We start from the raw sequence: 25,161 nt of genomic DNA on the forward strand, positions 1-25,161 counted from the left end.
ATACCTTACTGAGTTAGTCCTCACCTAGGTAGGGGCTGCCGACTAGTGGTGTTCCCACGGGGTAACTATAGGCGAGAAGTACTTCTCTGTTCTAGGCAAATGTGTGATTTATATATATTTTTTCCTCTTTAATGATTTGCGCACTTAATTCATACACATACTGTAATTATGGATGAGAAATACTCCTCTTATGTATGAAAGTGGGATCCTCTGATGGCTTTGTGCACTTCATACACACGCTGTAGTAAGGTAAATGCTTCCAAAAGGATCACTATAATAAAACCTACTTGGCCATTACTGCTGAGCTTGCGAAGAGGATTAGTGATCTTGTCCTCTTCATTTTCTGGATCTATGAGTTATATAGTCCTTTGGGTCCTGCCTGCATAAAATGAGCCCATACATTTGCCACCCGGGCACATAATTTATTGCCTGGTGAAGAGTTGGCTCAGTAGTCTAGGACCACATCACTGTGGTCTCTCTAACAACTGGGTTTCTTAGATCAAGTACGGTATGTTATTAAAAAAAAAATGATTTGTGGTTTAGTTCTTATTTATAATTTGTTTCTGTTTTTCAACTCATCAGGAACCAATTTTTTAACCCAAGAAAAATTACTTTTTAGTTGGTATTGCGCTTAGTGGAAAGAGCAGGCAACCAACCCTAACCCAACTTCCTCTGACCTAGAGGGGATCTATACAATGAGGACTGGCACACTAAATGGGTGTGACCGCCCTCTATTGCTGATCCAGCAAACATTTACCCTAATAACCTGAACTTCTAGTGATTGCCCCCGGTGTCTAACCAATGTGCTTTAGCCTAAACTAGTCTTTGCTTTCAAATAGATGGCCTATGGTATGCTATTGCTCGGTCGGTATTCCTTGTGTTCTAACACATGGCCTAAGCCAATGCATCAATAAAACTGGAAAGAAAGTAACAAAGTAGCAAAGGAGTTTGGCAGAGCTTTCAGCCTGGATGTCAAATATCCTGGAGTACCTTAAAAGTAAGTATGCCATCAAGGACAGGCTCCGCTCATAGAGGCAGCACTATGCCCAATTTAATAGTGCGAACCAGGGCCAAAGAGCGGTACAGCGCAGTCACCCAAGGAACGTTTCTTCCCTGACTGAGAAGTATCTTAAGGTTGCACACAAAAGCAAGAGACAATTCCTCCACTTGCAACTCTGATTTCCTAAGGAAACCGCTGGCGTATGGCGTCCTCAAAGACGTGAAGATGGACTGCCTAGAGAGAGGAAAAATAAAAGGGCATTAATACAAATAAGCGAAACACATTAGAGGGCTGCAAGCAACAGCTTAACCTGCAGAGAACCCAATATAGGGTTAAATCGATACAATCTATGAAGTCCAGCATAGTACATTTAAAATTGAACAGCAGCTGTAAGCTAGCAGAGCGTCCGTCCTCGTCCACACAGGACAGGCGTAAAACCCTACAGGGTGGGCGGGGCTAGACGGCGCTCTTTATAGGGTCAGGTAGCTCTAGTTTGATTAGATTCATTAACCATGCCCCCTGCCCTAATCCTGTAGTACGCGGGGCAGGACTAACCACCTCCGTTGTGCTTCTGTGGGACAGAAGGGAAGCAGTGGTTCATGCATCTCCAAGCTGCTTGCATGCAAATTTGCGCACCCCTACTGACTTCTAGGGGGACCCTTGGTGTGCAAATACGTGGAAAAATAGAATGTTCTATTGTTTGTTTTTCTGAGTGAAATGCGCTCGCAAAATACGGAAATGAGAATAAACCGATTGAAATCAACGGGTTCTGTTCTCTGCGTATTGCGTGTCAAAATATGACCGCGTGAAGCCAGCCTAAGGCCACAGGAGAAAATGTGACATTCTGAAAAGTAAGGTGACCAGATTTTCCCACGGGCAAAGGGGTGGGGCTTACAGTGCCATGTTATGTACCGCCATCGTTATAAAAAGGACAGGGTCATTTCAAGAAAGACGGGGAGCAAATTCTGCAGCATTTCCGCATCCAAAAAACCCGGATTTTGACTGGCAGTCAGCGGCGTATCCACAGCTGATTTCATACTTTGTGCCGCTCCACCTCACCACCTCCAAACGCTTCTAGTTCCCAGCGGCCTGTAGTGGCCTCACCTGACCGGGCCGCTGGGAACTGAACGCGGGGGAGCGCCATATAGTGTGAAATCAGCTGTGAATCCACAACTGATTACCGGTCAAACTCCACACAAATAATACAGATTTTAACAGGTATTTTTTAAGCTGTAGAAATGCTGCATTTCCGCCCTGTGTGACCATACCCTGAGCGAGCGTGAGGGATACTGTCATAGGCAGAGGGACCGCAGTAGTAATAGTGTCCCATATATCGGCCCCAGTAGTAATAGTACTTCTGCTCTGCCCTTCGGGTACCCAGCGGACGCCTCCTGGATAACCGCTTTAAGCGTCTCTCCACACGGGTGGAATGTGGTGAGGCTTATGTGCAGTAGATCCGCAGCGCAGAATTCACTCCCTCATAGGCCGCCTGCACACGAGCGGAAATTCCGCAGTGGGATTTCCGCCGCTGCAAGCCTGCATAGGATTGCGTTAACAAACGCAATCCTATGCAGACGGACGCTGTTTGGCCGCGCGAAATCTCACGCGACAAACAAACCGAGGCATGTCCTATTTCTGCGCGGGGCTCTGCGAGCCCCGGACAGAAACGTCACTCACCCGCCGCCGACTCCGGTCTGCGCATGCGGGCGCGGGTAAGTACGCGCCGCTCTCTGCAAGCACTCGGGTCGGGTCCCGCGACGAGAATTCTCGCCGCCAGATCCGACCCGCCCATCTGCAGGCGGCCATATGAAGAGGTTAGAGATGAGCAAGCATCGCGTTTTTCGAGTACCTGCTGACTCGTCCCTGAAGATTCGGGGGGGGGGGATCTCTCTCACTCTCAACCCCTGCTCCCCTCCGCTCTCTCCCCCCTAATCTTCAGGGATGAGCCAGCAGGTACCGCCATGCTCTTTCGAGTAAATCGCCTTAGCAGGTATGCTCGCTCATCTCTAGAAGAGATCGAATCTCCACTGAAAGTTCGGTGCAGTGTTTGACATTCTGCGGCGCCCGCGTTCGCTCTGCAGGTCGGTTCCCGCGGCTGATTTTCCTGCAGCATGCAGACGAATTTTTTAAAACTCCACTTTTCTGCTACTGTAAATGCTGTGGATTCCACGGCGCGCTTGTGTTGGTTATTTACACCAGGATTCACTTTACCGCTGCAAGGTCATGTGTCACCTGAGAGCCATGCGCCAATGTCTACAGCGAGTGAAATTGTCACTTTGAGGGGCGTTTCCCTATTATGCCACTAATGATGATCAGTTGTTGTGGCCCTACCAATGAATATTAGTGATAAATGATAGTTTTAATATTTTCTTCATTCACACTAGTGCATAAAAATAATCGGTCAGTGTAAATCGGCCTCCAGTGAGCAACCTACTATAGGGAACAGTGACCTCCTCCCACCACCAGGGGCCGCTGTGTGGAGCCGGCGCAGCTTTTACCTTCTCCTACCATTCGGGCCGTTGTGTAAAGCCTGCGCAGTAACCTCCTCCCACCACCGGAGGCCGCTGCGCGTTGTGTGCGCAGTCTCTCGGGTCTCTAGGACGCTCGTTGTCCTGGTTACTAGGGGCCGCGATTTTGGGGCTGATGGCTGGAGCGCGGCAGTGAGTGATGAAGCGGGCGTACACCCGGGTGAATGAGGGGCGCGGGTGTCATTCGTTGAAGCCCTCCTATGATTGGGGTCACTTGTATCCGGGGCGCGGTGTACAGGAGCCTCCCAGCGGTGTATTAAGGAGCGGGACCCTCCTGTGAGGTCCGGACACCCCCTACCTCAGGCTCAGCTATGTAGGACTCCTCTGGGGTGGTGGGGGCTGCTTGAGGAGGATGAGGCGGTTCGGTATGAATCTTGGGGGCTTGTTGAAGACGATGGGGGTTCTTTGATGGTGATGGGCTTGTTGGGATGGGGGGTTTAGTGGGAGCCCTGTCAGGTTGATGGGAGATCAGTATGGGGAGATGGGGGGGTTCAGTGTGGGTCAAAGGGGGGGGGGGTGAAGGAGTTTTGGTGTGGATTAAGGATGATGGGGAGCTTGGTGGGCATCATGGGGGGAGGTGAGGATGATGGGGGATTTGGTCAGGATGATGGTGTGGTGGGGGATGAGTCCCAAACGAGGATGATGAGGGTGCTTGTTGGGGGAGAGGGGAGAATCTTAGTGTGGAATAAGGATGATTGGGGGTGGGGGAGGTATGGGTAGCTCAGTGAGGATGACGGGGGTGGGGGAGGTATCGGTAGCTCAGTGAGGATGACGCGGGGGGGGGAGCTCAGTGAGGATGACGCGGGTGGGGGAGGTATGGGTAGCTCAGTGAGGATGACGCGGGTGGGGGAGGTATGGGTAGCTCAGTGAGGATGACGGTGGTTGGGGGAGGTATGGGTAGCTCAGCGAGGATGATGGGAGGCGGGGCTTGGTGAGGATGATGATGGTGGGGGGGGGTATGGGTAGCTCAGTGAGGATGGTGATGGTTGGGGGGCCATGGGTGGCTCAGTGAGGATGATGGGAGGCGGGGCTTGGTGAGGATGATGATAGTTGGGGGGGTATGGGTAGCTCAGTTGGGATGATAGGAGACGGGGCTTGGTGAGGATGATGGTGGTTGGGGGGGGTATGGGTAGCTCAGTGAGGATGATGATGGTTGGGGGGCATGGGTAGCTCAGTGAGGATGATGGGGGGCGGGACTTGGTAAGGATGATAGTGGTTGGGGGGCATGGGTAGCTCAGTGAGGATGATGGGGGGCGGGACTTGGTGAGGATGATGGTGGTTGGGGGGGGTATGGGTAGCTCAGTTAGGATGATGGTGGTTGGGGGGGTATGGGTAGCTCAGTGAGGATGATGGGGGTGGGGCTTGGTGAGGATGATGGTGCTTGGGGGAGTATGGGTAGCTCAGTGAGCATGATAGGAGGTGGGGCTTGGTGAGGATGATGGTGGTTGGGGGGGTATGGGTAGCTCAGTGAGGATGATGGTGGTTGGGGGGGTATGGGTAGCTCAGTGAGGATGATGGGGGTGGGGCTTGGTGAGGATGATGGTGCTTGGGGGAGTATGGGTAGCTCTGTGAGCATGATGGGGGGCTTGGTGAGGATGATGGGGAGGGCATGGGTAGCTCAGTGAGGATGATGGTAGACTTCAGAGAGAGTGATGGGGGCTTGTTGGGGGTTTGGTGGGAGCGTAGGTAGCCCGGTCAGGATGATGAGAGACTTGTATGGAGAGATGGGGTGGCTTGTTGAGGATGATGATGTGGTGGGGGATGGGTACCCAACGAGGGTGATGGGGGCTTGTTTGTGATCATTGGGGTGTTCAGTGAGGTTAATGGGGTTTTGGTGGGGGCATAGGTAACTTAGCAAGGATTATGGGGATCTTTAATGAGGATGATGGGGGGGGGGGGGGAGGCTTGCAGTTTTGGTGTAGACTGAAGAATGGGGATCATGGCGGGTTTCGGTGGCCATCATGGGGGGGGGCTTGGTGAGGATAATGGTGGTTTGGTGGGGGCATGGGTAGCTAATTGAGGATGATGGTAGTCTTTGGAAAGTTTGAAGGGGGTTTGGTGGGTGATGGCAGTTTTAGTAGGGGAAGTAGGCACTCGGAGGAGTGGGGATCTTTGGGAGGCGCAATGGGGTGATGGGGAGTTCTTAGGGGTGTAAGGGGAGACTTGGACCTGAGAGCTGATGAGGCTGGTGCTGCTTCCTCTCGTCCGATTCCCCTGTGTGCAGTCGGCTGGTATCTATAAGAAGCAGCGAGGAGCCGGACGAGCGGATCAGCTGAACTCTTTGTCTCTTATTGCAGATACAACTCCATGAAGTGACCCGTCATCATCCTCCTAAGGATGGAGCTGCGGCCCTCTCTCAGTGTCCGATCTGAATGCCCCCCATGTTCCTCTAAGGACCTCATGTCATCCAGCGGCCATAATCTGGACCCTCTATGCCCATAAGGAACTGTCATGGCTACAGCTGATGTGATGATGGCGGATTCTGGTGTCGCCTTAAGTAGAGAGCAGGAGATCAGCGACTGGACGGACAAGCGGCAGGATGAAGTACGGCCGCCCCACAGAGACCCCGCACCCAGTAACAATCCTACAAATCACCTTGTACCTAAACCCCCCAGCCGACCAAAGCCGCGACTGCGGAAACTGGAGCGAGCCTTCTCCCTGGATGACCAAAGCTGGCGCAGGAGGTTTAAGACGAGCCAGGGGAGCTTAACGGACCCCAACGAAAGTGGCTCATCCACGGGGTCTCTGCAGGACGCCTCTATCATTGGGGATCTGGCGGCTGAGCCTTCAGAGGACACTCACCTGCTGCCCGGCGGGGCCTCAAGGTTTCCGAAAATCAGTCATTTGTCTTGCCTCACACACACAAAGCCCCTGCAGCTGCTCTCCCAGTTAGAGACCAACGCGAGGACACTGAGGACGACTAATAGGATGGAGCCGGATTACAGGGATTATAAGCAGCGTCTCCACCACAGCAGCAGCCTGAGCGACACGCGGCTGAACGGTACCGGCTGTAACTGCTGCGCCAATGACTCCATGAGAAGTACGTACAGCCTGCTGACACCCCTCCGCTCCAAGGATGTCCGCAGCCGGTAAGGAGACCCCCCAGAGTCCGGCGCTTGGCGTCAAAATATTCACTTGTGTATTGTCTGTACATGTCCTTATGTTCTCCCACGTGGCAGATACGGATACAGGCATTCCTATGTTACTGGGTCCAAAATTAGGAGGTATTTTAGGTGTTCTTAAAATCGAGTGACATTGGTGGGGTCCTGGTGTGTCTGTGTGTGTGTGTGTCTCAGAATACAGGAAGTAGTCAAAAAGCCTGACCCTGTGCCAAATCTCATTACCAGTGTCCTATAGTGAAATAACCATAGCGTACATGAATGTGCTACACAATGGTATGGAGCACGGGTCTCTGGGGGGCCCCGGAACATGGATTTCAATTATGTATTGTGGCCCCTGTAAGAAAGTAAAGCACAATTGCAAAGAGTAGCGTGTGAGAAGCAAAGATCCTCTTCCCGCGTATCTCTAAGTTCAGTGAGACGGCCGCTGTGAAGGAAAGCGTTCTGGAAGTGGCCCCTTCTGCTATGATATGTGCATGGAGCCACCATCGGACTTGTGTTCACTTCAAGGACTCAACACGGATCGGTACCTGAACCTCCTGCAGACGCCGAATTTCTGGGTGATCGGCCCCCATCATAGCAGAAGGGGCCACTTCAGGTATACTTTATTTCAGTCACAACGGCGGTCCCACGGGACGTAGAGAGACTCGGGAAGCCGATTCCTGCGTCTCACATGTGACTCTTCAACTTTCCAATTGGGTTGTACTCTCTTACAGGGGCAGCAATGTAAAATTGAACCCCATGTTCCTGGGAGCCCGTGCGCCATCCGATCGTGTAGCACATCCATGTCTTCCTATAGGAGTACGTTACGGTTATCTCACTATAGGGCACCAGTAGGGCGATATGGCGCCCGGTTAGACTTTTTTACTACATCCCTTATAGTCGCTTCACGATGTAGCAATGTGTCAGGAATTGCAGCAATAAGACGTTCCCGTCACGGAGCTTCTTGGCCGCATGTTCTTGTTTCACCCACCATATATGTGAATGACTCCTTGCAGTAATTGTACCTCTATGAATAAGACATTATCCCCTCCCCCAATGTCTTCCCAGGAGTTATCTGGAGGGGAGTCTCTTGGCCAGCGGGGCGCTGCTCGGAGCCGATGAATTACATCGCTATTTCCCAGACAGACAGCTGCGAGTCTTCATTGCTACCTGGAATATGCAAGGAAGAAAGGTGAGACGGAGAACGCAGGGGCGGGGCAGCGGTAACGCTCCGGGATACTAACGTAACCAAGGAACGAAAATAATTGTCACAAATATGAGATGACCTGCACAGCAGCCTTATGGGCCACACAATGGACAGGCCGTGATCCATTGATATCTGTGTTAGTCGTGTGGGCATGCTGTGCGACCTATGCAGGGAGGGGGAGGAAGACAGCTTTGCCCATTATTTGTTGTGAATGGTGGATCCTGTGTTCCTGTATATACAGGTGTCACCGCTCATTATAATCCTGTCCTTGATTATAAGATGACGACTGAGACGTTTCCTCTACAGAACAGGAAGTGTCAGACTCTTATTACACTTAGTGGTCAGTGTGAGAACTGCAGGTTTTTAGAATTTTATTAAATATAGATGGTAGATTCAAAAATTTAAAAAAAAATAAAATTCTTTTATGTTTGACATAAAAATGTAACTTAAATAAGAGGACATTTTCTGCTGACCCATTCCCTTTAATATTAGACCTCTTCCTACCTTCCCTTTAAGCATCAGCTTCCTTCCTCTGGTTGATGTGTTCAGGACTTTCTTTGCTGTGATACAGTTTTGGAAACAGAAACTATTTCCATTTGCTCGGCTCTATATTTACCGGCGGCGTCCTGGGAGGCTAATAATACTTTCTTTCCTGCGCCGCTCATTATGTGCTCCCCGGGGTGTCAGGCCCTTCTGTGCTGATGACTGTGTGGCCCCTGGGGTGTCAGGCCTCGGATCCTTGTAGCATCGAGCTCTTCCCGATTCCTTGCCCTCTTTGCAATTGATGTCGGGTTTATTAGTAGATCCTCATCTGTGATCCGTTACCTGCCCAGTTGTAGACTCAAGGACTGCAGGGGCCTTAAGACTACTTAAAGGGGTATTCCTATCCCGGTGTAACATGGCTAAGATGAGGAACCCGTGTCTGTTTCCTGACCACTTCGCCGGGTGTTACTGGAACGGTGTAGGGCTGCTGCCTCGGCTGTTTCTCCGAGATGGTCGGGAAACAGCCGTTAGTTTCTCATCTCTGCCATGTACCGCTGAGACGGGAATATCCCTTTAATTAGAAATTAATTCTACAGTGAGATTCCTTTCATCAGCTTATCAGAATCTACAGATTATCATCAGTCTCCAACTGTTTTCAGCCTTCTGCTGCTGTTGTCTCTTAATCATCAGGGGCAACAATGTATGGGATGACTTTCTGAGCACAGAGCTGTGATGTCATCGCGGGATTTGCGGTTCACGACCAAATAATCCAGCATGTTCGGATTTTTCACAGCAGTATTTCGACAGAGGCGTCACATTCTTTTGAACAGAGTTCATGGCCGGGAAATGTGACGAAACCATTGATTTCAATGCTTTCTTTTGATTAGCAGGATTCTTGCGCAATATCGGACAGAGTTTCTCATCCCCAAATCGCGCTCTCCCATGTAGGTAGCCCTAGAGTAAGGCCACATGGAGCAGCCAAACACTCCATGCATGGTATATATGTACGGATTTCACTTGATATTGGCTGCGTCTTTTTTAGGGGTAGACATCAGTTGTGAAAACTGCGCTGACTTGCTACTCGGCACGGTTTTTGGCTGCAGCACTGCCGCTCCGTGTGGCCTTACATGTAGACTGCAGACGTTCAGGGTTTTTAGTGTTCCCTGCTATGAATTGCACTTGACTGGTCGTATATTCACTCTGGTGCTGGGAATCCATCGTGCAGTCGCATCCGGCAAACCTGAGGCGTCTTTGTATTGTTGCTCTCTTGCCGCCGCCATGTTGTCTTGCTGGCACAGTCTGCACAAGTATTCTTCTAGTTTCCCTCTTTCGGTGAAGACAATTGTTTACCTGATTTGTGACTTTCCTCCACTTACTGGTTATCGGGTGCATCAGGAGACTCTATTCTCCCATTATTTTCTGTGGTTTGGCCAATCGGGCAAAGCAACATCTCCAATCGGTGGCGAATGTCCAGAATGTGCGATTATAGTTCTGTGGTGATTATACGGATATCTCTTCATGTGTTTTACTGTGTGTCGCTTACCGACTCCTCTGCAGGAGCTCCCGGAGAGCCTGGATGATTTCCTGCTTCCTCCAGATGATGACTTTGCACAAGACCTGTACGTTATCGGAGTCCAGGAAGGAAGCCCGGAGCGGTGAGTGTCCCGACTTTTCTTATTGCATCATTATCTGATCGGGAAATGGAATCCCTCTACTTCTTGAGTCTATGGGATTCACATGAATTGTGCTGATTTGCAATACCAGACACGGCCATGGAGTGACGCTGTTTCTGGAAGAAAGCCGCTATGTTTTTCTAATTTGCACATTACAGTTAATAAGAATCTTTGAGGCTCCTGGATGTGAGCGATCCTGCAGACATTCATAACCTTAGAGTCTTAGCCAGAATCCGACCCTGTGCCCGGCCGGCCTCCGCGCCAAAGTCTTTTTGCTGTACCGTTTTTTTACATCACTGCTTATTGCTGCATCGTCATTAGCGATGATGCGGAATTCGCGACCTTTCTGCAATGTCATTGCGGAAGGACCGTGGATTGGATGGCTTCCATTGACTTCAATGGAAGCCGTCCGTGCAGAGTCTGCACAGAAACGCAGCGTGCTACAATTTCTTCTCCGCGAGTGGAAAATCGCAATTGATTTCAACTCATGGAGATGAAATCGCGATTTGCCATAGCATGCTATGGGCTGTATTTGCTGCGGAATCCGGAGGCGGACACCCACTCCGGACTCTGTAGTGCAAATCTGCCCGTGTCCAGACGGCCTTAGACTGAGGTCACTGATCTTCCTTCAGTTTTGTCATCTTATGTGACTCTTGTGTGACTTACAGGCGGGAGTGGGAGATACGACTCCAGGAGACCCTCGGACCACATTACGTGCTGCTCCATTCCAGCGCTCATGGCGTTCTCTATCTCTCAGTCTTCATTCGACGGGACCTGATTTGGTTCTGCTCCGGTAAGATCCATTTTCATCGTTTGTGCCTATCTTTCAGAATACCAGCTCATGTGGAATGACTGAGTATATCGTATAGCTAGATGCAATCAGCTGATATCATGGGGGGGTGCAGCCCACAAGTAATAATGCTGAAGCAACCCATGGGATGCACAATTTTATGGAACTAACAATGATGGCCACCGATGGCGTTAGATTTATTTTTGAACCACTTATCATCTGGAAGGTTCTTTATCTTTACAAGTCACTTTTATAGCAATATGTATTCTATTATAGATAGATAGATTGGTACATCTTCCTTCTTAGTAAATAACAGCATCTAAATGGTTAGGTTGTTCAATATTATACTCTGGTGTGTATTAGATCCTTGTCTTCTATCTCCTACACATGGTTCTTAGGTCTCATGCTGCCCTCCTACAGATCTTTCTCTGTGATAATAAACACAGTATAAGTTCTATTTCTTCGAAATCACGTGTTTTAGTAGTAACACACACCTTAAGGCGTTAACAGATGTTAATCATTAGCCTATCATGTGTTCTTATGATTTTAGGGGTATGTACCTCTATTGCTATGTCATTTGGGGTATATATGCTATTAATAAATCAAAAGCGTACTGATGTTGACAAGCATTGCGATAGTCTTAGTGACTCTGCATGCATGCACTTCTCAATAACCAATTTGGAGCAGTGAAGTCAAAGGGATATGAATTTTTCCCATAACATCAAGGATGTTTGATAATCCAGCAGCTATCAGGTGGCATCAATGCCAGATTAGAGGGATTTTACTGCCTGTATTCGTATAATGGGACAGATGATTATATAGTAAGTTAATCCCCGGTTTCCCATGTGTCAGCAGAACTATGGTGTTTTCTGCTTATTTCCAAAATTGTGGACATCTGTGGGGTGAGACTTGGAAATGGCACAGAGCTCCCTGCAAATGGTGATCCTGCTTTGTGTCTCATTGTACAGAGGTGGAATATGCCACGGTGACGACTCGCATCATATCACAGATCAAGACCAAAGGAGCCCTGGGGGCATCGTTCACTTTTTTTGGAACCTCCTTCCTCTTCATCACGTCGCATTTCACATGTAAGATTATTCAGCAGTTGACGGGCCGGTCTAGTCTTGCACATATAAATCCTATCTCTAACCTGCAGGCTTCTACTAGGCTTTCTGCTTCATGCCCTGATTATTGTTAACATCTCTGCTTGTTGTCACTGAATGGGAACATTTATTGTTTATATACAAAGGCTGAAATCCTACTCTGACCTAGTCTGCTCATAGAATTGCTGGGTTTAATGTAGGAATGTTAATCTCCAAGAGGATTGCTTCACTAATACACTGTAACAAATCCTCCCCTCTGTCAGTAGAACTAGGCGAGGAAAGGATTTCAGTCCTTGGATGTTAATAAGACTATTCCACTAGCAGCAAACGAAGATCCTGATATTGTGAGGATTTAAAAAAAAAAAAAATGTAACGAAGGGCTCGTTATGACTTGGGTTTCTTAACCCAGGGGGGTAAAACTTCTTCTGGCCTCATTGTCATATTGGGACTATTCCCTATGGCTGCAATCAAACTTTGCGCTGTTTACATTCCAGACATTTGTGGTATATTGAAAGTATTGGCCATAAATGTCTAATGGGTGGCAGATCTACTTCCACAACTCCCATTTATCGGGGTCTCCTGCTTCCCCCCAATCAGCAATCCATGTTGCATGTAGTTTTCAGTGTTGTAGTAACAGCTGAGCATTTCACTACTCCCATAAACTAAAATGGAAAGAGCTGCAGGCTAGCAGATCTAACTCATCTAGTCCATTCTGCAGTGCACAGAACGGGTAAGGGGACCCCATTCTTCAGATATGTGGGTACACAGGGTACCGTTACTACTTACCCATTTCTGCTCCTGAGCGCCCCCTACTGTGCTCTGACATGGAAACTACACAGACAAACCTTTCTGTATGCAAACAATAGGGGAACACACAGAATTCCACTACATGTGACCCCCGGGCTGCAGATTGTACGTTTCTGGTTTAATTTATAGGAAACTCCAAAACTGAAATCTGTGTCCATGTGTTTTGATCTCGGTATTTCTTTTGGCAGCTGGAGATGGGAAAGTCAGTGAGAGGATTCTCGACTACAAGAAAATAGTTGAGGGTTTGGCTTTACCTCGTAATATCCCTGACACAAACCCGTACCGCTCTAATCCCGGTGAGTACGAGCTGTCTGACTATAATCCTCTCTCGTCATTTATGTGTTATTCTGGGGCTTCTCACACTTGTCTCATGATATCTGCACTAGATTTTAATGTCTATACCCCATTTGCACCACACAATCACTATGTCATGCCCCTCCCTATACGGCCCTTTATCAAGTATAACAGCTTTTAATTGTTGTGTGCCCAGAGAGTTCCTCAAAACGATAATCCGTGCCCACTCTTCCACCTGATTTGACATTAGGCGTGGCATGGAGAGATGCTTCCGCACACCAAACAGGACCTTTCCCAAAGCAGCGCTCTGATGCCCTGCAAGTATCATACACATGTAATATTTTAATATGACACATGAACAATACTTGTTGGGTGATGGACGGTTGCCACAAGAGCCTCTCTCCATGGCCGGTGGGAGAGAAGAGCTAGACAACACTTTTTTAATGTGGTAGTAAGTGCTGCAGAAAACCCCTGCGATGTGTAAAAAAGTAAGATTGCCAGTAGCATTCTCCGTCTCAATAAGCCAAACTTTTGTTTCAGACCCCTTTTTTTTGCCGTGCCCCGGCTTGTTCACAATAGTAGTTTATTGTAGTAAGATGATGACCTCTTTATTATATAGTGTGTGTTCACATGTAGCAGAAATGCTGTGGATCTGCGACAAAATCCACAGCATTTCTGCATCAAAAACTAGGTCAGAATCCACACCGTTGCTGCGTATTTTCACTCTGATTCAGCTGATCTCAGCCTTTCAGCTACAGCTGGTAGTTAACAGAAGCAAGTACAGATATGTAACAAAGCACCGTTCACTGCCTGTACCCACAGCCGTTACTGAGTGCTGCTGCCTCTTCTTACCCCCAGATAACTCGTCTTAATCCCCGACGTCACCTGAGGGGTTGGCCTATCATCTGTTAATGCAGTATAGCAGCGTATGCTACCCCTGTACGAGCTGTAATACAACCCTCTGTATAATAGCCGCCCCGGGGGACAGTGTAGGAATAATGAGTGTCCAGAGGGAACTATATGCCTGAGGGAGTCCTGCTGTTCTGTCTGTTACACTGAAGCAGATTATTTGTATGCATGGATCTGTGCTTACAATGATTTATCTCCTCTCAGTCCGACAGTGTTCACCTTGACCTCATGTTCCCTCTGTTTGCCCTTTCAGCGGATGTTACGTGCCGGTTCGATGAAGTCTTCTGGTTCGGTGACTTTAACTTCCGGCTAAATAAGGATCGTACAGGAGTGAATTCAATACTACAGCGGAAACCAGGGACAGACATGGCGCGTCTGCTGAAGTACGACCAGCTGATCAAAGAGATGGGTGATGGTAATGTCTCATTATGTGTTTACCACATCCAGCGGTTCTTAAAGAAGTGATATTTGAGGGTTTTTTAAAATAGTTTTTGCTTCCCTGTCTCAAAAGTACTTCTAAAAGTAGAAATATATTGCTGATAAATCCGCTGCAGCCACAAAGCATTAACCCCATAATCTGCCACCTTGTAAAACAATATGTTGGCTAGAGGACTTAAGGCCCTTTTACATGCAAAGATAATCTTCCAAACGGTTGAAAGATTTAGGGACCTATTTGCATAGAGTATTAATGGCCATTAACACTTTATCATCTTCATTTGCATGTGAAAGGACCTCTAGGAGTTGTTTGCTAAGCCCAGCGTGTGATTAAAGGTAACGATTATCGCTCATTTTCGCTGAGTTTACATGTATTGATTACTCATTTTTGGATGTTTGTAAGCGCTAATCGTTGTGTGTAAAAGGGCCTTTAGTATCCTGCCCCTCCCCCTCCATCCAGCCAGGCACAGGCAGATAAGGGATTTAAGGGCGTCTGTTGTGGATTAGAAGACGGGAGCCAAAACCGATGAGCAGGTGAAAAGTTTAACAAGGCTGAGCTCTAGGGAATAGAAACGAGAGGAGGCCGCCATCTGGTCTACCCTGTGAGTGCTGAGGACACTGAGAGCCACTCTTCCTCCACAGCTAATCTTGTTGTCTCTTATTTTATCCAGGGTCCATATTTAAAGGCTTTGAAGAATCCACAATTCAGTTCCTGCCCACATATAAGTTTGACATTGGCTGTGATGAATATGATACAACATCAAAACAGAGAACGCCATCCTATACAGTAAGATGTTCTAGGTGACCATGCCGAATGCCGGGGAGCCTCTAATGGTTGTGCACCCTACACGTCACAGACAGAGCTCTTAGTCTTACAGGTTTCTGATTGAGGGTTAATGTCATGGCATTTATTAAAATCCCACTTATGGTCATTTATGAGGGAGTGATTGAGAAAACCTGCACTTTATATGAACCATATGGCAGTGGGAGAAGCGTGATATGTGCCAACACCCGGTACAGACCCAATTCACGGACGGATGTTACATGAACACTATGTGACAGAGAAGTTCTCCCTTCCGCCATATTATACACTCCTGACCTGCACCACCTTCCCTCATCATTTCTAATGAATTTATACAACAAATTACTTAAATGGATTGTGCCAAGTTATTAATTAATCCTCTAGTCACAGGACAGGAGATAGACTTCCAATCTGTGGGGGTCAATGAGAGTACAAGTGTGCAGCGATCTTTGGCGCTCACATTGAAATTAAATGAATACTGGCAGGTATGCACAACCCTGCTCCATGCATGCTGGGACCTTCGGAACCCCTCCTCTCTTAGCGGTCAGACGTCCAATAAAGTTATATCGTGTGGCTAGGGGGTAACTGTATAACTTGGCACAACCCCCTTAACTCTAAATAGGAAAAGCATTTCACATGTGGATGGCTGGAGAGAGCCTCTCTCACACTTGGGCTGGCCTTAATACATTGCCCCACGATTAAATAAGGCATTTCTATGTTAGATTGCACAAGACACTAACATTTTCAATTAGAATAACTTAAAATAATGCTTCTGTCTGTACATTTTACATACTTATCACAGCGCCCCCTGCTGTTCTTTTGATTCCTTCTCTGTGTAGTCACCTCCTGTCTTGTGCTAGTGGTCAGTAACTCAACCCCATCACCTGATCCTTTTGTATATGGTCAGTGTAGTGATTCTTGCTATAGTGCAGTCAGATCATAATAATGGGCACTAGCAGTGGCTTCTTCTGACAGAGACAAAACTGCTAGAATATGTAACAAAGGCTCCAAGGCTATTATTTTTGATGCAAAACAGCACTGACTGCAGCTTTATTTATCCCTTCATATAATGACAAACCCCATTATAAGTCAGAGGGGTCCGTCCAGCACAGTGTTGTGGTTTCTTATAAACACAGAACCTTTAGTGTGGGACGACCCCTTTAAATGGCCATCACATGATACTAACTGCAGGTGAAATGTCTGCTTCCTTCACCGATATCCTCTGTCAGAAGGGGTCCGTACACATTCTCGCACCGAGCGCATGGGCTTTACCTGCAGCTTGAGTTATTAGTTTCAGCCACATTTTAGGGTGGCGCTCTTACCTGTGTACAGTGCATCCCGCATCAGCTTTACCAGAGCATCTGAGGTCCCGATGTGCTGGTCTGTCAGGCAGAACTAGAAGATTCAGCTCTAAGTGTAGTATAAATCCATTCTTGTTGTTGTGTATTAATATACTGCTCTCTCTACAGGACAGGGTGGTGTATAAGAGCCGGAATAAGGGAGACATCCGCGTCTTGAAGTACGCCGCCTGCTCACTGGTCAAGACGTCAGACCATAGACCAGTCTTCGGGTTATTTGAAGTGAGGATCAGACCCGGCAGAGACAAGTAAGTCATATTTTGTTCTTGCAGGATAGTAGTAATTTCCACTTAAGCCACTGGGAGCTGCAGAGGGTCATACTCCTAGGCCAGCTCCACGCTACCTTATTATGGCTGCGTCCGTAACAGACATGCGTCCCGGCTTGACCTGAACTCTGAACATCATAGGAATCTCTGATGCTTGGAGTTCAGGTCAGGCTGAGACACATGTCCGTATTATGGATGTAAAAACACAGCTAAAATAAGGTGACACCGGCCTTGGGTGGTAGTCTGGAACCTACACAGAAAGTATAATGGAAGGATTTGCTCCTCTTCCCTATTTTGTCTTCATGTACATTTCTTTACATCCCTCCCCCATGCAGTTGATGGTTCTTTTCAGTGACTGACTACGTCAGTCCTGCCCACACAGATTTATAGCTCATTACAAACCATGCATCTGTGTCAGTGGGTCATGGCCAACATCTGTTGTACAATCTGGATCTAAACGGTGGGGCAGATTTATTAAGATTGGTGTTTCGTACGCCTTAATGACGCGGGCATTTTTCTTTTTCCATTTTCGTTTTTTCCTCCCCCCTTTAAAAAAATCATAACTCCTTTATTTATCCATCCACGTCGCTGTATGAGGGCTTGTTTTTTGCGGGACGAGTTGTATTTTTCAATGGTGCTATTTAAAGTACCATATAATGTACTGAAAAACTTTTAAAAAATTCTAAGTGGAGTAAAATGAAAAAAAACCCGACATTTTGCCATCTTTTAGTGCGTCTTGCTTCTACGGCGCACAAATGGCAACAAAAACGACATGATAACTTTATTCTATGGGTTGGTACGATTACTACGATGCCAAACTTGTATAGGTTTTTTTTTACTATACTCTTTTTTTTTTTTTTTTTTAAAGACATAAATTTTTTTCAATTATTTTCTGCGGTCATTTTGTGCGCGCAATAACTTTTTTATTTTTCCGTCGACGTAGTTGAGCAAGGTTTCATTTTTTGCGGGATGTCCTGTAGTTTCTGATAGTACCGTTTTGGAATACATACGACTTTTTGATCGCTTTTTATTGCGTTTTTTTCTGGGAGACAGGGTAACTAAAAAAATGCATTTCTGGCGTTCTTCATTTCTTTTTTCGAACGACGTTCACCGTGCGGGAAAAATTATGTGGTACTTTGATAGTTCGGACTTTTACGGACGCGGTGATACTAAATACATATTTTTAATTTATTATTAATTTATTATTTAGATTTTTTAATAATAGATATGGCAAAAGGGGGGTGATTTAAACTTTTACAACTTTTTTTTTTTTTTTCAATTAAAAAAAAACTTTATTGATTTTTTTTTTTACTTTACTTTGAAGTCCCCCTGGGGGACTTTAAGATGCGATGCTTTGATCGCTCCTGCAGTATGACGTAATGCTATAGCATTACGTCATTCTGCTTTTTGACAGGTAGTCTATCAAGCCACCCTGTGTGGATGGCTTCATAGGCAGTCTGTTAAGGCAGCCCTGGGGCCTTTCATTAGGCCCCCGGCTGCCATGACACCTGCACGGATCCCCCGCGGGGGGGCCGTGCGGGACCCCCGAACATCGTTCGGGGGATTTAAATGCCGCTGTCAGAATTGACAGCGGCATTTAAATGGTTAATAGCCGCGATCGGCCGCGCGGCCGCTCGCGGCTATTGCCCGCGGATGTCAGCTGTTATAAACAGCTGATGCCCGCACTGTATGAAGAGAGGTTGCATCGCAACCTCTCTTCATACATACCCCGACGCTCCATGACGTACCAGGTACGTCATTGGTCGTTAAGGGGTTAATGTGTAGCCCTCCGTTGGAAGATGCACCTTGTATCATAAGTAGTACTCATCTTAATATATTAGATGCATCTCAAGCAGTCCCAACAACAACAAAAATCTCTGCCAGCTACAATTTAAGCCAGTTTTGAGCATAAAATTATAAAAAATGTGAAGGCCCAGAGGGGCACAAACCACCGCCAAGCTCTACCCAATTAAATAGCAAGGCTGCCGTAAATATAAAAGAAAGTTGCAAAATAGCAATGTACAAAAAGTTGCAATTATTTTACACCAGTTATCTGCTGCAAGGACATTAAATTCCTCCTCACTGTTTTCAAAGTTATTCAACCTTCCAAAGGGTGTCCACACAAGACATTCATGCCATGTTTACTTGTCTGGACCCCCCGCAAGCTTGGGAGCGGGATCTCACATCCCCAGTTACAACCAAGTTTCTCAAGCAGCATTTTCATAGACTGCATGCTGTAAACTGCTCTTCTGTCGTTCTTTTCAGTATCCCTTTGGCCGCTGGACTGTTTGACCGCGAGTTATATTTATTGGGCATCAAAAGGAGAATCTCCCGAGAACTACAGCGACGCCAAGCAATTAAAAACCACAAAAACAGCAGCGTCTGTACAATCTCCTGACACACGATCACGGTGGGAATGTCCGTACTTCTCCCCTGGGCACCGAGCGAGAATCACTGTAACTAACCATGGAACCTTTTGATGAGCGCAGTGATGGAGTGTCAAGTACTGTCTGCAATGCTGCTATCTGACCACAAGTCTGGTGGGGGCGCTGTGCACACTATCACCATTCCTGGGCCTTCCGTTATGTCATTATAATGTAATGTATGTAAATATATTTATCTGTAAGATCCTGCTTTTTGTCTATTAGGTCATTGCTGCTCAATTTCTCTCCATCCACATTCCCGCTGGGACAGCACAGACTCGCGACCTGCTATCGCAATATTTTGGTGCAAGAAACCTACTGTTGTAGTTAGTAGAGATGAGCGAGCACCCAAATGCTCGGGTCCGCGTTATTCGCTTTTTTTTTTTCCGTAAAATCCGAGAGCTCTACTTGAGTAACGAACCCCATTGACTACAATGGGAGACTCGAGCATTTTTGTATGTGGGACACTGGGTGCTGAGCTTTTTTTAAATTTTTTTCCTAGGTTCGTTCGTCCGTTTGTCTCTCTCTCGCCAGCCAGCGTCGCGCGCTGTGGCGAGGAGGGGCCATAACAGGCATGTCACAAAGGGGAGGAGCCAAAAACGGGGTCGGGGTCGAACACTGCTTGATGCTCGCTCGAGTAACTAGCACCATTGAGTACGCTAATACTCGAAAGAGCATCGAGCTCGGCAGACTATGTTTGCTCAACTCTAGTTGTTAGCCATTTAGTCGTTCACGCCCCTTGGTGACCCTAAAGGCAAGCTTTCTCCATGTTTTTCGGTTTTGCACTGCTTCTTTCAGTTGTGTGATATCCATGCCAGTATCAGCTCTGACAGTATCTGCCATCGCGTTCTTTTGCTACTGATCTGTCCAAGCATTATAGATTTTTCTCACAACTCAGACTCACGGATTTTGGCCATATAATGTGAGTCTGAGCCCGGCCATCTTGTCCTCCAGTGATATATCGGGTCTTATACGATTCAGAACTTCTCTGTTTGTAACTCTCGCCGTCCAGGGTATGCGCAGCAGCTTTCACCAGAACCACAGCTACTGTACAGCTCAATTTAGGGGTTATCATGAGCTGTGCTTCACCTTCACAGGATGCAGCAAACAGAATATGCAGGACGCAAGCCGGCTGTAAATGTTTTTATGACCTTCCTGTTACTTAGTGAGCACAGGGCTTACTCCGCCAGTGACTGGGCCTCTTCAGCTGTGATCAGAAGCAGAATGGTGTATGTGCCCTTAGAAAGTCTAAGTCCGTATAGAGTGAACCCTACCTATATTAACAGAGCCAGTCTCAGCCGCATGCACACAGTTGCTCAGCCTAGTACTTCTGCCCCTTCGTTTTAGCACCTGGACGCCCACCAGCGATAGGTCTGCAAAGTCACTATAATATGTCCACACCGAATGTATTTCCTGCGGATTTTACACAGGCGAGCGTGATTTCGGACCATGAATCACAGCCCAATATTGCGCTCGCCAACATGCGATTTTGCTGGGGATGCGAGGTGTTTTTGTAACACCGCCTCGCATCACTTCAGGCAAGTAGCGATCCTCTACCGCAGATCATCTCCCATTGCTTTCAATGGGCGACCTCGCATCACACTTGCGATGCGATATGTGATGTGAGGCGATTCCCAGAAATAGGACGTGACGCATTTCTTTCCTGCGCCGCCATGCAGGAAAAAAAAAACAAAACTCATGTGTATGACCTCATTCAAAAGAATGGGTTTCATATTCGTGCGTCTCGCAACGCAACATATCTTGCGCAATTTTCTCGTCTGTGTCAAAACAGCCTTGGGGCTTTTACCCACTAGCGTATTTTTTTATTTTTTTTTAATGCTGCGATATCGCTGCATTATTTTTTAATGGGACTTTCTAATGTTGAAGTCGCATCGCACAAAATCGCAGAAGCACAAGCTTGCTATTTTTGTGCGATGCGACATTAACATTAGAAAGTCCCATTAAAAAATAATGCAGCGATATCGCAGCATTAAAAAAAAGTGTTAGTGGGTAAAAGCCCTAAAAAGGAGGCAGTGGCAGTTGTGGCCAATGCTCTTAATTGCAGGCACAGCTTTCATTGAAATCATTGGGACCCCAGCCTGCAACTACAAGCACAACCATGGATTTCAATGAGAGCTCTGCCTGATAATATGGAATCTTTTCCCATACACGTATATAACTTGTTTTACTAATTTTAATCTAGCTTCTAGGTCCAGTGGGCAGTCCTGTCAGTGACTGACCGTTATCAGTGTATGACTGTATGTATAGAGCTGTCAGTCACTAATAGAACCCCCCACTGGACCTCGAAGGTCAGAATGAGCAAAGATTAAAATGAGTAAAACAAGTTCTACTGAATCTTTTCCCATACAGATATAGCCATTCAGGTGGCGTCAGCAGAGAGATGACCAGTTACTGTGCAGACACTCCTATGTAGAATAACGATGCGGTAATCTATTTCTAGAGAACACATGCAGATTTTTATTTTACTGGATCTTGACAGAAAGGAGAATGAAAAAGTAACCAAGTGCCATCATAAAGTAGCGGGGAAGGGGGAGCGCTGATCACAACACCCTAATATAGCGTAGTCACCCACGATGAGAGCACAGGGTGGAGGATGGAGTAGTCCATTTCAGAATATTTGGATTGGCCCTCCAGAGTGAGCTGATGAACTACTATAGCAGTATTCAGTACTGTTCAGGCCGGTGATACCTTATAGGTGATCCCTGGGGTTACTGCACCAGTTTGGGAGTCAAATAATAGATTCTAGGTCCACAGTAGGGGGTGATCCTGGGGTGCAAAATGCAATCATCATATCCAGTGGGAAATTCACATAAGTGCCCATTAACTGCTACTGTGAAAATGTTCCAGTCAGTTTACCTCATTCTGAGGGATCACTTAGAATCGGCGGCCTGATGTCCATTCCCCAATCGCTGCTGAAGCAGATCCTACAAGAAGAAGCAGATCGTCCACAAGACGGAGAGGAGATGAAGGCTGAACCTGGGAGGACGTGTGGCAGCATTACACAAATCCGTGTCACAGCAGTGGATCCGCACGCCCGGCAGCTCCTGCTGCTGACAGTGACGGGATGTAGCACAGCCGCTAGTCAGAAGCTTTCCCAACACCACTAGATAGAAAGAAGGAGGCAGAGTGTTATTTAAGGGAACTTGCATTTCATCTCTAGCTGTTACAACATCGATCACACAGCGCAGTTCTGTAACATCACAAATTAATGAAAGTCAATGCAATTATGTCGCCTCAACTTAATTGGAAGACATCCAGCAAGTTTGGATTCATTGGATCCCAACATTCACGGCTGTTAGTATGCGATGTTGCAGGGCTACACTGCGATCCTGAAACACGAGACCCCGCTCACGGCCTAAAGTCACCATGCAGCCTTGGGACAGTTTCACACTAGCAAATTACAGCGGCATGTCTGCATCTATAATACAGACTTGTGCCCTGGCTGGACCGCAAGGTTTACGAACTATCATAGCGGTCTATGATGGTGACAGTTTGGCCCTGGACATGTGGACATAATATACTCGTGTGAAATGGGCCATAGCCTTAAAACAAAACACACCACATCCACCATTTTTGAAGTAACCAGGGGCGGATCTACTGCCAGCGTTCAGTTCTTGTGCAGAACTATATGTCTCCATGGTAACAGGCAACCCTTATGTGGTCATATCCTGCGGTCACTCTCCCTCCTATCTGTTCCCTGCTTCTTCATACCCCACTGCTCCGGGATGTGACTACACAGGAATGGCCGTCTGGAAGAACACTCACCACTTTCTGTCTTGATGCAGAATCTTTGCTTGAATCCTTTGTGGGAGTGCGAGCAGGTGATCACCTCGGGGCTGGTGCAGCCTTTGTCTATGTATCGGGCCCCGGAGATGATGTTGCAGCTGTAGCACTGGAGGCCATAAGCTGCAAGAGAAAGACAAATCTTACAACCGGCATGCCACTGAGGTATCTTTATCAATGCTATGATGATAGTTCCCAGACAGGTCTGACACCGGCGCACAATACACCAGAATTACTGAACACGCCATACTGTTTGGTGGACGCCAATGTTACTAAATCTGCTCCGTTGCGTCTATTAAAGTCTTGCACAAAGGCAGCAGATTAGGATAAGTTCACGTATTTTCTCAGTTTTGGCTTTCGGTTGTGTCACAAGACGGGTACAGCTGTACCTGACCGACCCCATTAACTATAATGGGATCTGTCCGTTTCCAACATGGCGTCCGTCATTTTACTGGAGAGAAAAAAAATATTTCGCTACTTTCTTTTCCAACAAATTTGACAGAATCTGTAATGAAGCCTCCGGCAGAGATGTGAGCATTCGTTATTATAATTAACTCCTTTCACACGAATTAGACAATTCTGACATTAAAATGAACTGAAATAAAATCGCTGTCCACGGCTAATGGAATAAAGATCACGACGGCCGCAAAGAAAGGAAAAAAAGAAAAAGATTGCAGGAAAAAAAGCAATTGTAGTTCACAGTGTGGCCACAAGGTGACAGAACGGGCTGCTATAGAATACAGACACAGGACAAGACCTGTACATTGCACAATATATTATGCTCCATCTTGTGGCCATAATCAGTACTACAGCACTGTACATGTAATGCACATTACTACAATATCTATACAAGGAGGGAGCATTATATAACAGACCAGTAAAATGACAAACTCCAATGAACAACTAGTGAGACAAAAGGAGTGAGGTCCCTGCGCATAAGAGCTTACAATCTAGATGTTTAATGTTCTGTTCTGTGGCCTTCAGTTCTAGATCACAGAGAACATTGTACATCAATTGCACTTTAAACAAATAGGACATAAAACACAAAGGAAGGTGCGGCGAATATAAAAATACTAAAACTATAGAAACAACCGTGCAGCACCAGTTATGTCCAGGAAGGGATTGGCCCATAATCCCAAGTGCTTGTATACAGTTATTAACATCAGCCCCATTGAAATGAATGGAGAAGCGCTGTGCACGCGGAATCACCGTTTATTTTATGTCACGTCACTACAGGTCAGTGCAGCAGTGACGCGAAGAGGAGGATACGGGATCCCCGTTCTGAGGATCAGTGGGGGTCTCAGCAGGGAGATCCCACCGATCAGACTTTTATCAGCTATCCTATGACAAATGTTGTGTTTGACAGAATTCCTGTGTCCTACTGTACCCTTCTGTGGCCATAATCGGCATCATAACATTGTCTTTTTTTACTTTTCTATCTACATGTTCATAACCTTCACTGTGCGTCCTGGGGCTTATATTTCTTTATTATAATAGGGAGAATTGTGTATCAGTCACAGATTATCTTTTACTTGTTCAAAGTACTAGCTGTCAAAGGTTTATGAATATATAAGTGCAATAGCAAGGTGGTGCAGTACTAATTATGGCCACAGGATGGTGGAGCAGATCATAAGTGATAACTTGCATAAAGGTGGTTTGCCAATTAGACTGTATTTTCTCTGCCATCTTGTGGCCATAACTGGTACTACAGCTTGTGTATTTTTATAAGCCATGGCTACCCATCCTTTGGCTTCAATTATTTTAGGTTTGGTTTGTTTAAACTGTGATCAATTTACAATTCTCCTTATTATGAAAAGTCTAACATGGTATAAACATGGACATAAGAGTGCAGTGTATACTGGATGAATTGTATAGTGACGGCTTGGACACTGTACCAAGTATTATACACCATCTTGCAGCTAGAATTTGTATTATTGGGAAAAGACACAGCAATGCAATACTAATTATGACCACAAGATGGTGATGCTGAAAAGTGCTATATAAATTTTATGTGAGAGGCTTATCTGTTGTGCGCCACCTTGTGGCCATAACTGGTACTGCAAAGTAACTACAATGCTCCCTGGAAAATTAATAAAAAAACAACATAATTTGGTAATCATATGAAAGGAGCAAAGGCCCAGGGCAGTAGAGCTTACAACCTAAGAGAAGATGTGGTAA

The 25,161-nt window shown here is 46.6% G+C and overlaps 1 protein-coding gene across 2 annotated transcripts; it reads left to right on the forward strand.

Annotated features, from left to right (window-relative positions):
• The first annotated feature begins 3,579 nt into the window (after nt 1-3,579).
• On the forward strand, nt 3,580-19,389 carry INPP5E (inositol polyphosphate-5-phosphatase E). 2 transcript variants are annotated; one of them, XM_066580251.1, is made up of 11 exons: nt 3,580-3,688; nt 5,826-6,617; nt 7,698-7,821; nt 9,877-9,974; nt 10,661-10,785; nt 11,751-11,870; nt 12,881-12,988; nt 14,149-14,310; nt 15,002-15,117; nt 16,602-16,738; nt 19,022-19,389. In XM_066580251.1, exons 2-11 carry the CDS (start codon nt 5,980-5,982, stop codon nt 19,152-19,154), a joined length of 1,761 nt encoding a protein of 586 aa, XP_066436348.1. In that variant the 5' UTR covers nt 3,580-3,688; nt 5,826-5,979; the 3' UTR covers nt 19,155-19,389. The 2 variants fall into 2 exon arrangements, with proteins under 2 accessions (XP_066436348.1, XP_066436349.1); XM_066580252.1 differs by lacking the exon at nt 3,580-3,688 and adding an exon at nt 3,791-3,809.
• Nucleotides 19,390-25,161: the final 5,772 nt, after the last annotated feature.

The sequence above is a fragment of the Eleutherodactylus coqui genome, chromosome 10, assembly GCF_035609145.1.
Source record: "Eleutherodactylus coqui strain aEleCoq1 chromosome 10, aEleCoq1.hap1, whole genome shotgun sequence".
Taxonomy (NCBI): Eukaryota; Metazoa; Chordata; class Amphibia; order Anura; family Eleutherodactylidae; genus Eleutherodactylus; species Eleutherodactylus coqui.

Excerpts from the sequence above, each read along its gene's own strand:
- INPP5E (XM_066580251.1), top strand. The coding sequence starts at position 5,980 with ATGGCTACAGCTGATGTGATGATGGCGGATTCTGGTGTCGCCTTAAGT. Across the intron at positions 7,822-9,876 it reads GGAATATGCAAGGAAGAAAG|GAGCTCCCGGAGAGCCTGGA; the intron begins GTGAGACGGAGA and ends ACTCCTCTGCAG. Across the intron at positions 14,311-15,001 it reads GATCAAAGAGATGGGTGATG|GGTCCATATTTAAAGGCTTT; the intron begins GTAATGTCTCAT and ends TATTTTATCCAG.